General features: G+C 33.6%; 1 protein-coding gene and 1 long non-coding RNA gene across 3 annotated transcripts in view; both read left to right on the top strand.

Moving 5' to 3' along the window:
• The window catches only part of LOC112905810, a 51,755-nt gene extending 45,672 nt beyond the window's left edge, over nucleotides 1-6,083 (top strand). Inside the window, exon 3 of the long non-coding RNA XR_003232028.1 lies at nucleotides 5,987-6,083. This is a non-coding gene — a long non-coding RNA (uncharacterized LOC112905810). The remainder of the gene's footprint in view (nucleotides 1-5,986) is intronic.
• Nucleotides 6,084-13,292: 7,209 nt separating this feature from the next.
• Nucleotides 13,293-14,021, top strand: part of LOC108738260 (lachesin-like) — a 69,459-nt gene continuing 68,730 nt past the window's right edge. For both annotated transcript variants that reach the window (XM_025979134.1, XM_025979128.1), the window contains exon 1: nucleotides 13,293-13,390. In XM_025979134.1, coding sequence (XP_025834919.1) covers nucleotides 13,370-13,390 — 21 coding nt within the window. In that variant the 5' untranslated portion in view covers nucleotides 13,293-13,369. The remainder of the gene's footprint in view (nucleotides 13,391-14,021) is intronic.

Genomic DNA, 14,021 nt, shown 5'->3' with positions numbered 1-14,021 from the left:
GTTTTTCGTGAATACAAAGCATTGGGAAATTAAATTTCCGAATTTCGGGAAATTTTATCAATTGGTACCGGTTTAATTGATTTCGATTCAAATAAATATTTTCGACCTTAAACTTTTGTTATGAACAAGATTACAAATGGTTGAAGGTATATCGACGTTTAAATGTAAATCCGTAAGAGTTACATGCTCAAGAAGTTAAGAGAACGTCTAGAAAGTTCGCGTAAGTAGGTAGCTAGTGGTGAAACGTATAGTTCTAAGCTAACACCTTCAACATCATCGAATTACTTACTTTAGTTATGAAATTGGGGATTATTATTTGCTAGAGAGTAATTAAATCGTTTTAACAATACTATCATTTGGATTCACTAATTTGTGTAGAATATTGTTTATTAATCGCTTATATTGTAATTCTTGCCATTTATAGGTATACATTGGCCAAAGGCGTAGATCTATTAAAAAGAGAATTTCTCTGCATTACCAATAATCACCTTCCTGACATAAATATAATCAAAATATCCAATACCAAACGAATTATTTTATAACTTCGACTTTAAATTTGTTAGGGCTGGGGTCAGGACCCTATTCGGCATTCGGGATCCGGAAACGATAATTTTGATTGGACCCGGATCACAAATCTAAAGCCTTAAAACATTTGGGCCTAATCAGGCATTTATATTAAGCTTGATCCGGATGTAGTTACATAATTAAATTTCCTGATTTGAACCGGATCACAAATATAACGCCTTGAAATACTTAGGCCTTATCAGGCAACCGGACTTGGTACGGATGAGGCGGTAGGGTGTAAAAGGGTTCAGATAAGGTATCCATATTAGGGCCAGATCAGCCTAAATAGACCATAGCATAATAAGATTGAAATGAGGTATCCGCAGTCTTAATAGGGCAATTAAATTCGGATGCGGTTTGAATGCCATTCAAACAAATTTTCACCTTTAATTTTGTAAATTTATTTTTGTGGTATAAGGCCTTTTTTGTGTAATATGTAATCTAGAACAAAATTTATAAAATATTGTTAGTAAATATTAGGTAGTTTTTTAGAATCTAGTTTTACAGAGAAAGTTGGCTTTAGCGTTCTCTGAAAATTAAATGAAAACTGTTCCTTTCTTGAAAATTCTTCTTTATCCTATGTGTATACCCAATTTACATTTCTCTACTTCATCATCCGTGTACTCTTTATATTTATGTTTTTTGTAAAAAGAATTCCTTTGTTGCTCGCCGTTTTTTTAACAGTTAATTTAACGTTCAGGGATGTATCAAAACGATGTATTTATTTCCTCTTCGGGGCCGATAAATTTCTGGGTTATTTATATTTAAAAAAAGGTTGTAAGTTTCGTTTGTTGTCTTCTCACAGGGCTATCGACAATTTCCATTTTCATTATTTATTAATATGCGTTTGCTTCGGAAAAGAGATGGGTCCCGAAAAACCGTTTTGGGAAATTAAATGCCCGATATTCTTTCACTCTGCTACCTACCAATATACGCTACCTGCTGAGACACCATTGCAACAGGATTAAACGAATTCCTTCTTAAGCTTTCGAATAGAAAAACAGGATCATCTCTCACAGAGATTTTTTTCAAAATTAATCGTCATCCCCGGACATCCGAAAATAATTAATTCCACCTCAGCCGTTTGTAATTACGACATTTATTTATAGTCGTATTTAAGTATCAATTAATAAGAAACAGATAAATATACAAAAATATTTTTAGACATTTTCCCACAATGGAAGCATGATATTTTCTCTTTAGTTTTTTTTCCATTTCCAATAATAAAAATTTTCATTTGGATTCAAAAACTAATTCAAAATAAACACACCGGTGATGTTTGTTTTTGTATGAAACATCAAAAAAGCAATTACAATTTTAAACAAGTCGTTATGAGATTTTGCAAAATGTATTATGGTTTTAGCTAACTGATACCCATTATCTAGCCTTCGAGGTTGGAAGTTAACTAAACTACAAGCTTTCAAAATATGGTGAGACGTAGTTTGATGCAAATCAGTTTTCAAATCATCCATTAAGATAAGAATTAGTTTACTTCCGCTTGAATAAAGTTAACCTATTATGATCTAAGTTTACCTTTAAGCTTATCCATTGATGCATACAGATACACACATACAACACATGCAAAAGCAGAGCTACAAGAGAAATTTAGTACTTTATCGAGCATACGATTTATATTTATAGTTTGATGAGATTAAATTGCTACTACCGAGAAAAATTTAAAAATTACCGTCGATAAACTTTTCTAATTGATGCATCGCATGTTGTGTGGTAATCTTTGATGTAATCGTTTTTTATTTCCTTTAATTAAACAATAATAGCAAATTTGTCGTTGTGTACTCAATATCTAATATGCTAAATACATAAAACAAAATTTAACATGTCATCAAACTGTTTGTTATATCACAATATAATCATAAAGCAGAAGACTGTGCCAAAATTTATTTTTAAACAGTCTTTTTAGTTTTGTTCAACTTTCACTAATCATAAATAAGAGAAGCACTCATAATCTAATAAACACTTTTGTTGAAAGACGTTCTCACTTATAAAACTTTTTGAAAATAACAACAACAGTATTCAATCGTTAGATATTTCAGTTTGGTGATTGAAAAGCTCTATAGCAGAGCTTTTAATATGTAGTTAACATTACTACAGTGCTTATTACAATCTCAAAATCACTTGTACATTTCGCGCTTTTCTCATTGAAATTATTACGTACATATAATATTTTTATGGTTTAATACAACCAAAAATTCGAATAGATCTTTTTTTTTGAATAGTTTAACAATTTAGCTTTAGTAAAGTGCTTTTTCAAGTATTTAGTATGTAATTTTAAAGTGACTCGACATAGTTCGCAAAATAATAAAATTACCTTTGCAAGGTGTTTAAAAGTTAAAAAAGTTTTATAAAACTTCTTTAGAGTAGTAAACGAATTAAAGCAACCAAGTTGGGTTGCCGACGAATTAATTTTTATTTTATAGTTTCCAACATGCAAAGTTAAGCAAGCAAATATAACTTACGCGGTATCAGTTTTTGGTTGAATAAACGCCTCGACATCGGCTGAGTATTTCTGATTTTTGTTTAAATTTCGTAACTTATCATACGCGACGGACAGAGTCTTCTTTTCGAATAGATCTAGTAGTTGGTTGACTACTGGTTTGAATGGTTCGCGCGTCGGAGGATGATTGGCACAGAAGAGAAAACCGTTCTGATAAAGTTTCTGAATGAGAGCGCGCGCAACCTTATGAACTGATGTTGATAAATCCGAAGGGTTGAGGGTGTCTGCCGAATTCAACAAGAGAACGAAATTTTGGTAGTAAGCAAGCGCTTGCGTTCGTCTCTTCTTATCATCTTATGAATAGTCAGTAATTGCGGTTAAGACACTTCTTCCGCCGCACTCGCATGGTGAGTGTTAATGCGAGTGTTAATCAGGTGATAAGCGAATCCCAAGTGCTCCACTCCTCTTTCTGTATAACCGTCCTTTAGACCTCGCAACTGTCCCTTCACCCAAAGCAGTTGCCATTTCAAAACTTCCTTCTTTACTTCTACTTCTTTTGACTGGTGTTATAAAGGTCTCAGATATTTCTTTAACTGGAACATACACACGTACGTAATGCCCATACAGGGTGAATAAATAATATCAAAGTTGCCCGTGGTGCGATTAGGCACTAGTTTCTTGATAATCTAAAGTAAATAACTTTTATATTGGATATCTCATATGCATGAGCTTGTTTCTTTGGTTTTAAATTTCGACTTCCTATAAATTCTTCCATCTGCATAGATGAGATTTATAGTTACTCAGAAAAACGGATGTAATATTTAGAAAGACCAACGAACTTTTATTGTGAGGATTCCTCTTCCTAAACACTTGTAAACTAGTTGTAAAATAGAAAAATCCTCACAGTGTTCATTGAAGAAAACCTTTGGATTTGGAACTAGGATCGACATTTATCATTCCAGTTATGAACATAATTTTATATGAGACTTCATATGACTACATCTACCTGCATATAAAAAAAACATCGGTATATTTCTGTGCTATATGTTGTAATATCTTACAGAAAGGTGTAGGTGCTCCATTTACACAAATTCATCAAATATCTTTCGCTGAGTTGGTTACCAAAACCCATGGGGAAATGAAAAGATTTCCTGAAAATACCTCGTGCATCTTGTAAATGCATTTTTCAATGCCGATTTATAGTATATCCTTCTTAGTAACCATATTATGTGAGTGTGTCTATCTCAACAGCTTAAAAGAATACCTGTCAAGACTTTTACGTTGTGAAAAATAATCCCCACTTTTGGTATTTATCCAATATTGATGAGACATTGCAGCTGTTGTTAGATTTGTTTCTTTTATTTTTGTGGCATTGGATACATTTGGATAAACTTTGTTTTGTTAAATAAGCTCGTAATAAGTGCTATCAAATGCTTAGTCAGCTAGATTTTTCTATGAAATTAATTCTACGTAAGTGATCTTTAGGCCTCTTGAGAAATAAGAGATTTATTAAGTTGATACGGTTTACATTTTTGAAATTGAACGAAATCCTATGGGATATCTCAAAGTAAACCTCATAATGAGCAAGCACTGACATACATACGTCGTATATATATGTATGTGTACATATATATATATGTGTGTATACATATTAAAGGTTCTTGTCTTTTTTAGTATTATTTACAATTAGTTTGAATTTAATATGTTAGTTAGTGTAAAATCTCTACGTTAAAATAATTACTGTTCGTAGGTGATTAGATGACTTGTGAGCCTTCGCTTCTCTCCCAGACTGCTAATCTACTTTTCGAAGGTTAAGTGCGGAAAGCAGCAATAGAATGAACTGTCAGATGAGCAACCCTTAGTTCAGCTACTTGAACATGATTTCATCCCTTCCTTGAGACAATTATTACAATTATTATTAAGGGGTTTCCTTATATATAGTTTCTGTTTCGTTGATTACGTTACTATTATACAATGTGTTTCAAAATAAATGCTTTTAAAAAGCTTTGGTGTTATAAGACACTATTAATAAGTAACGTTGACGTTTTTGTTTTTGTTTCTCGTTCTTGACATTACTAGCACTTAAGTATTTGTAAAGTTAATTTTACTTTTTGATAGATTATGGTTGAGGTACAGTATCCTCAGTTTAACTGAGAACAAGGGAGCTTTAGGTCTCGTTCTTCACATTACTAGCACTTAGGTCTTTGTAAAGTTNGATAAAGTTGTTTTAGGAAAACAACCGAAATGTCTGCACATGTTCAAGTCTTCGTACAGTTCGGCGCTACAGGACATTCCACGCCGGATGGTATTTAGGAACTATGCCTCAAGTTACATCGAAAGGAATTCCAAAACTACCAAATGCCCCACTGTACTAACATTCGTTGCACCAAGATTATCCGAAATATTCCCCAGTTTTATCTCAGTAAAATTCTTGAATGCTATAGATAGGAATAGATCGTGAAACATTGTAATTATTCGCGCTCTCGCTTGGCTTCTATCCACATATTAACAATATTATTATACATAGATCGAAAGCATTTCATTTTCTTTTATCATCGTTCGCATACTTAATTGTAGAAAGTTATTGTGCCACGCTAGAATACAAACAGTATCCTTCCATATAATTATGTAGGAAAGGAAATAACCACAAATTTGTTTTAAAAACTGCTATTAGTTGACAACAAAGACATGTTATAGTTTCAACTTGAGTTGATACAATACAATAAAACCCAAGCGCTCTCCATTAAAACGACAGTTTTGCCAATATTGTCTTACTAAGAAAATGAAAGTGGTTTTTTCATGTTTTGTTCTCTGTGTTATCATTCTCTTTGTAACCAGTGAAAGTGTTGTAAAGATTGATAACAAATATGATTTTCTTTCCATAAATGATAGCATTAAAGGCGAAGTACGATTTATTACGTTATGTTAACGATTTAATTAATCTATTAACTTTGCTCTTTGTTGCAGAACACTTCCGATGTTGGAAAAAGTAAATTTGAAAATTTTCGATGGGTTTTGGGAAATTATCTGAAAAACAACGCCAAAAACATGGCTAAAGCGTGGACTTGGGTAAGTCTTTCAATTATTTCTTATTATCATTGACGAAAACCAAATGGTAAATGTATTTGTCGGAGTGAATCGTGTGAAAATTTAGAGTAGGTTTCACTCGTCCAGTTTTTAGTAGGTATGTAGAGTCCCAATCAATGACGGTTATCAGGTTAGAAGAAGGATGGAGATTTGTGGGGTCATTAAATAATAATCTGACAAACTTCATTTGACCGTTAATAGCAGGCAGAAACCATGAACTTCCTCCTTAATCGACAAAACTTGAACACGCTTCTAGCATGCTGTTGACGTACTTTCAAATTTACCGGCAATTAATGCGCTGGAAAGATCGATATTAAACCGGTAATTGATAGATACTAAATGAAAAGGATCCTTGTCGAACACTTTGAACCAATATCCGACGCAATCGATGGAACTATCAACAAAACAAACCATTAACTCCGAACCAACCAATAAAAACGTATATACCGTATGCGAAAGAGTGGATCACAAAGTATACAGTATGCGAATTGTCGCATCGTAGAAACGATTTTTCGTAGGTACGTGTATGTCCGCCTTCGCGCAATTTTCAGTTGCCACTTCTGCTAATGGTATACTTTGGTGTACTTTATTTAATAAGTGCATATAACAGGAATAGGAACAGGTTGGCAGGACATCTTCTCAGGCATAAAGGACTAGTTAGAGACATATTAGAGACAGAAATAGGAGTCACGAGGAATAGAGGTAGGGGAAATGCGAAAATTAGCTCAGGATAGGAAGGAGTGGAGGTGCGTGTCCAACCAGTCTTAGGACTGACGATTTTATTTTAATGATGATGACAGGAATGAAATTAACATAAAATCTTTTAATGCTTGTTTATGTTATACCTTTTAATTAATGTACATTTTGTTTTGTTGTTAACCTTTATAAAATAATTCATGCTGTAGTTGTTATAGTGATAATTTTTATGACGAGATTTAAAAGTTAGTCGTACTTAACTTTCGGCTCACTGAAGCGTGCATACGACGATGGGTATGAATGAGTTGAAAATTGTGCGATAAATTGACGATTTCTTTAGATTTTTTTTTGATAATGTGAAAAAGATAAAGTAATAAATGTTTGAGACAATGAATAAGAAGGTTTACGTGTGCGATGAACCCGACAAAGAGCGATTGTTGTGGTGTCCATATCGTTAAAAGCTTAAAGTTGGTAGTTATTTCAGGACCTTTCAGCCGTCGTTGCCAAAGCAATGTGCTTCTGACAAGCCATTCTTGTCAAAGTCCCTGGTTCTTAATTGCTTGTTTATTCGAGCAAGAAAAGAAGGAGTTCTTTTTCTTCCAAGTTTTGTTAGTTTGCGAGAAGTAAAGCGATTCAGTAACTTTTGCTTTGTCCATTAATGTATCTGCCCGCAAATCCAAGGCAAAATAAAAAAAAAACGCACCAGTTGGCGACTATTGCCACAACGAAATGAAACATATACACAAATTAAATATATCGTACATTAGGTACGTGTTTAATGTTATTAAATTTTTGTAAACAAAGGTATGCGTATGCATATGCATATGTGTGCCTTTTTCTAGATACGTAATTTGTTGAGTATTCCCCTAAAAACCAGCAATAAAAGTTGCCGAGTTTTAGGGTATTATTCTTCTTTATTCCGTCTGTATTTAATTGCTGCAGTAGTAACTGTAATTATTGTAGTTAAATTTAATCGAAGTCCATATGCTTAAAGAGGGCGCCATAAAGTCTTAATTAACTAAGAGAAGTGCAGCTGTAATTGCTCCCTTCGTTCGCCAGTATAAGCTCTCTGTAAAGAAGATAAAAAATAAATTTGTTTTCTCTAGGTTATTCTAGTCACGCTTTATTTACGAAAGACCCAGGCTCTACCTTTTGCTGCTATTTAATTGGATAGAGCGGTAGACATTGAGAAATAGTAGCTGTTTTTCCACTTGATTTTGACGACATGCTTCTCTGAACGATTTCTGAAAAGTTTATACTTACACACAATATCTTCTAAGGCTTACCAATTTATGCATGTAAGTTTTCAATTCACTGAAATACTCCTATACTCATATCTGTTTAGACTTTCGATGCATTTCAGCAATTATATTCAGATTTTCTCCGAAACAATTTCCATTAGTTTCATAAGGCAGGTGCTTTTCAAAATAGGAAGTCGATGGAATAAAATTTTAACTCTAATAAAGTACAGTACAGTATGCTCTATATTGTTAATGTTTATATATACGTTTATTCTATTAGAATTAACTTAGAAGGTTCAAATATTTTTTTCCAGTTTTTGAAGCAACAGAACATTTTTGGTAAATAAGCTTTGAAACAGTGGAGGTTTCTCGAAAAAGAAAACATAATTTAAATGAAAATTTTTGTCACTTCTATCTAGTAAATTACGCTGAATTTAATACAATATAAGTTTGTCAATCGTCAATTATTTAAATAGAATTTGACGTCTTCTGATGTCCAAATCTCATTGAAATTAGTTGAAACGCAAACTTTCTGAGCTGAACTCTAAAATCTGAACAATACCGAGAGACTGAAAATTTTCTTTGATATCTCTTTATTTCACGCGACACTTTTAATTTTTCTCTTTTATGTTTTTTAAACAGGTGCGACTTAAATTTATTCCATTAGGTATACTCAGAATTCAAATTACTTTTTCTTCTTCTGCAAGTTTGGATTGTTCCTCTTCAATTTCCAGTTTTGTCCCAGAATTCCCTAACTTTATCACTGCAAGCCTCATCGCAATATTGATGAGTGTTATCGGTTGATAACTTCCTCGCGGACATTTAGGTTTTCTTTAACCGACATTTTAAGTACGGTTTTAGTTCTAAACTACCAGCTCCTGTTGCAGTTAAATTACCATATGAAATAAGATGTCGTAGTACTGGCTGGGTCTTCTTTTTAAAGAAAGTATAATTGGATTGAAGAATCCGTAAATGCAGTAAACTTTTCTTTCTTTCTATAGGAACTTTTTTATGATGCTGCAACGGCGAAACTCGACCACGATGGTCAATAAATAAGATTTTCAGTGTAACATGAGCCTCGCTTAAAAAATTAGCCAATCAAAAGTTTTCCAAAAAGTTGAAGTTTCATTATGGTAAGTGTGAGGTATTGTGATTTGCAACAATATTAGTATGCAACGGTTGAGATGTCGTAGAAAAGCGATTTCAACTCATTATATACGGAGCACGGCAACATAAAACTGAGTTAAAGCATGAAAACTCCATTACACTAAAACCATACTCGTAAATTCACATATTGTCTGTCTCTTCAATGCTATTTAGACTGACTGCATATATGTTCTTTTTTTTTTTTTCTTGTTGAACACTTGGACACATTTAAAAATTTCGAGTTTTCATAACCTGTTCAGATTGACTTGAATTTATATTTAGATACGTACATAATCCATATGAAGTGGTACAATTTTACTTGCCTAGGTACTCATTGTGGTACCAACACTAGTATCTACTTGTTGTTGAATTATATTTGTTTATATAGAAGCTATTGTCTTATCTTTTTATTTTTCGGGTTACCTATATTAAAAAAGAAACAATGGCAAACAAATGGATTTGAAACAGAGCAAAATGTAGAGCACTCGTGGGTGTTGGGGGAAGTTTAAACGCAAGTAAAAGGCACCGAATACTCGGTTAAAGTGAAGATGATAAACTGTTATTGTTCCCTAAAGTATTACGTCTATAATTACCTTCTTTTGTGTTTCCCTTTTCTTGTGCATTTTTGAATTATGGGTAAATTTGTTTATTTCGACACAATTTCGTATTTACAAAAAAACACCCTGTTCGCTTTAAGGGCAGACTGACGGGATTGAAGAGGTGACGTATGGTAAGGATAGGGAGTTAATTTAAATGCTCTAATTTCGATGAAAATCCGGCGAACTCTGTAAAATGCAGTAAATTGTAAAGTGGGTTAGATCTTTTTTGTTTTTATGATATACGTGGTACCAAATGGAGAAGAGACAATTTATAAATGTGGTTGAGTGAGGTGTGGACTGCATAATTTTGGGGTACAATCTCTGACCGGCGTGTGCGTTTGGCAGATTTATTTTACGACGTCACCACCATCGTAGTTGTATGACTAAGTTTGCCTCTCACCCTTTGATTTACACATTTCTAGCAAAAGCCGGCGGCTTTTCTACGACTTCTTCTAGTTTTAACTGCTATCTAAATCTACTTAAATATTTACAAGGATTTGTCGAAAAATATAAATAAAAAATAAATACAAAGCCCGATTTATTCCAAGCAAGAAACATTCAATATTTCATAAGGACGAACTGTACTGCATAAACAAAGGGTATTATTATCAGGAAAATTGATGTTTTTCATTTTCATGTTACTCTATCCACTTGTCAGAGTAGTTTTTCTTATAAATACTCTAAAAATATTGCATTTACATCGCTTACACAGTCTGTTTGAATCAAGTAAAGGGTGGTTCACGCTACACCGTTTCGGGTCCGTGTCGTGTGCGTGTCGAGTCCGTATTACCGGGCCTAGATTGAGTTGTTAGTCAGAGGCACAGTGCAGGGAAAATTATTTTCTAAAAAAATGGCTCGTACAATTTGTGTCCATGCTCGACTGGAACCCAAAACGGTTAAGCGTGAATCATCCCTAATGCAGTAAAACTCATAATTGTATTAGATACATTGCGAAATAATGATTAGTACAACTGGTGAACGTATTTAAAAGAAAGCAGATGTAGAATATGATTCTCGCGGAGCGATATTAGGTGGAAAGGTGTTGGATATGGCATCAGGCGGACTCCAGTGGGCATTTGTACATATCGCTGGCTGAGAGTGATTACATTGAAGACCCAACGCGGCCCTGCTACCTCCATTTACTTATTGATGTCGGCAACTAGCGCGAATCACATCATGAATGTTGAATTTCCCTAGCGAGCAATAGCTCTGATGGACTGTGAGTTTGCCGTTATATTGTTCCAGCCGAGACCACAAACTCCTGACTGACACCAAACCAACCATCCTAGAGACTAGCGATAACTACGTTGAACCTCTCCTGTGAATGATTACGCCACTTTATCCCCCATTTCACTTTTTATCAACGACCGTTTTGATTAAATTTCCTTAACGTCATCAACTTGAACTTGACACACATATCGTTCTATCGTAGACAACGCTATCGCTCATATCTTTTGTGTGAATAATATTTTAAGCCTTTTCCAATTCGCAGAAGAATAAAAATATAGACTTAACATACGTATGGTCTTATTGTTTATATTCAAGTTTGAATTGTGCATGTTAAAGACGCTAGAGAATGATTGGGAAATCCTTTAACTAATTTTTTAATGTTTTCTGCTTCCTGAAAGAGGACGAATCCTTCAGGACGAAATTTGTTTTCTTTCGGAAGGAAACTACACGAGTAACACGGTTCGTAGTTTCCGCTTCCAATTCGAAAGCTCCTTTATTGATCGGGTAGAGTCCTTCTGCCATCTCTGGACGAAGGATCTCTTCGTGAATTAAGGATAACTAACCAATTTTCGTCGAGGATTATATTGATTTTTGCGTCATATCTGCTATAATATGTTAGATGGCATACATTACAATAAGTAATGAGAAATTCAACTACTGGCAGCGGATAATTGGAAATTACCATTTTCGTAGTACTATGGAAGATAAAAGTCGTTTGATGAATATAAATAAAAAAGTATAATTTAATTTATTGTTCGTCTTTAGTAGATGTTTAATATAATATGTTTAATTTATTGATAAATTCCTAAATGTGGTCGATTTCAATAACAGGGAACATGTAGCCTCAATTGCGATTGGTGTAAATAAAGCTTTGGGATTTAATATCAACTTCAATTTACACTCAGTCAATAGACGAACAGTTTCATGTCGTATGTCAGTATAATTAACAAAAACATGTGATAGATTGCTCTGCAATTGCCGTCTGTGCCTCAACAAAACCGAATATCAACTGAATGTGTGAGAAAATTAAAAAAACAAATGTATATAAAGTATGGTTACTAGTCTCTGAGTTTTAATTAAAAACAGACCAATATACTTTTGAAGTTATTCGAAACTTTGAATTTTATTGATTACTATCAGTCATAAATACTAACATTTCTCAAATGACGATGTTGAATGTTGAAAGCTTTCGACGCCAGTATTATATATATTTAACCGTTGTTTGAAGAATTATTTTAAAAGTTGGAAGAAATGGTTATGATTATTGATTATTGTAATTTACAATCAGTTTCGAATGAAACGGTATTTCCGCCTGAACGAAATTGATTTCATATTTTAATAAATATGTATATCATTTAAAATTGTTTATACGTAATAATTTTACGATAAGCTCAAACAATGTTACCTATTCGGAAAATCTTGGATTATTCAAAAGTTTTCAATATTCCCATATTGAAGCTTGTAACCTATAATGGTTTTGTTGCAATTTTCTCGATAATTGACTTTAGGGATTAGGTAGATAAAGTTGTTTTAGGAAAACAACCGAAATGTCTGCACATGTTCAAGTCTTCGTACAGTTCGGCGCTACAGGACATTCCACGCCGGATGGTATTTAGGAACTATGCCTCAAGTTACATCGAAAGGAATTCCAAAACTACCAAATGCCCCACTGTACTAACATTCGTTGCACCAAGATTATCCGAAATATTCCCCAGTTTTATCTCAGTAAAATTCTTGAATGCTATAGATAGGAATAGATCGTGAAACATTGTAATTATTCGCGCTCTCGCTTGGCTTCTATCCACATATTAACAATATTATTATACATAGATCGAAAGCATTTCATTTTCTTTTATCATCGTTCGCATACTTAATTGTAGAAAGTTATTGTGCCACGCTAGAATACAAACAGTATCCTTCCATATAATTATGTAGGAAAGGAAATAACCACAAATTTGTTTTAAAAACTGCTATTAGTTGACAACAAAGACATGTTATAGTTTCAACTTGAGTTGATACAATACAATAAAACCCAAGCGCTCTCCATTAAAACGACAGTTTTGCCAATATTGTCTTACTAAGAAAATGAAAGTGGTTTTTTCATGTTTTGTTCTCTGTGTTATCATTCTCTTTGTAACCAGTGAAAGTGTTGTAAAGATTGATAACAAATATGATTTTCTTTCCATAAATGATAGCATTAAAGGCGAAGTACGATTTATTACGTTATGTTAACGATTTAATTAATCTATTAACTTTGCTCTTTGTTGCAGAACACTTCCGATGTTGGAAAAAGTAAATTTGAAAATTTTCGATGGGTTTTGGGAAATTATCTGAAAAACAACGCCAAAAACATGGCTAAAGCGTGGACTTGGGTAAGTCTTTCAATTATTTCTTATTATCATTGACGAAAACCAAATGGTAAATGTATTTGTCGGAGTGAATCGTGTGAAAATTTAGAGTAGGTTTCACTCGTCCAGTTTTTAGTAGGTATGTAGAGTCCCAATCAATGACGGTTATCAGGTTAGAAGAAGGATGGAGATTTGTGGGGTCATTAAATAATAATCTGACAAACTTCATTTGACCGTTAATAGCAGGCAGAAACCATGAACTTCCTCCTTAATCGACAAAACTTGAACACGCTTCTAGCATGCTGTTGACGTACTTTCAAATTTACCGGCAATTAATGCGCTGGAAAGATCGATATTAAACCGGTAATTGATAGATACTAAATGAAAAGGATCCTTGTCGAACACTTTGAACCAATATCCGACGCAATCGATGGAACTATCAACAAAACAAACCATTAACTCCGAACCAACCAATAAAAACGTATATACCGTATGCGAAAGAGTGGATCACAAAGTATACAGTATGCGAATTGTCGCATCGTAGAAACGATTTTTCGTAGGTACGTGTATGTCCGCCTTCGCGCAATTTTCAGTTGCCACTTCTGCTAATGGTATACTTTGGTGTACTTTATTTAATAAGTGCATATAACAGGAA

Source organism: Agrilus planipennis, unplaced genomic scaffold (genome assembly GCF_000699045.2).
Source record: "Agrilus planipennis isolate EAB-ADULT unplaced genomic scaffold, Apla_2.0 scaffold88, whole genome shotgun sequence".
NCBI classification, from domain to species: Eukaryota; Metazoa; Arthropoda; class Insecta; order Coleoptera; family Buprestidae; genus Agrilus; species Agrilus planipennis.
This window is presented reverse-complemented; position numbering and strand designations above follow the sequence as displayed.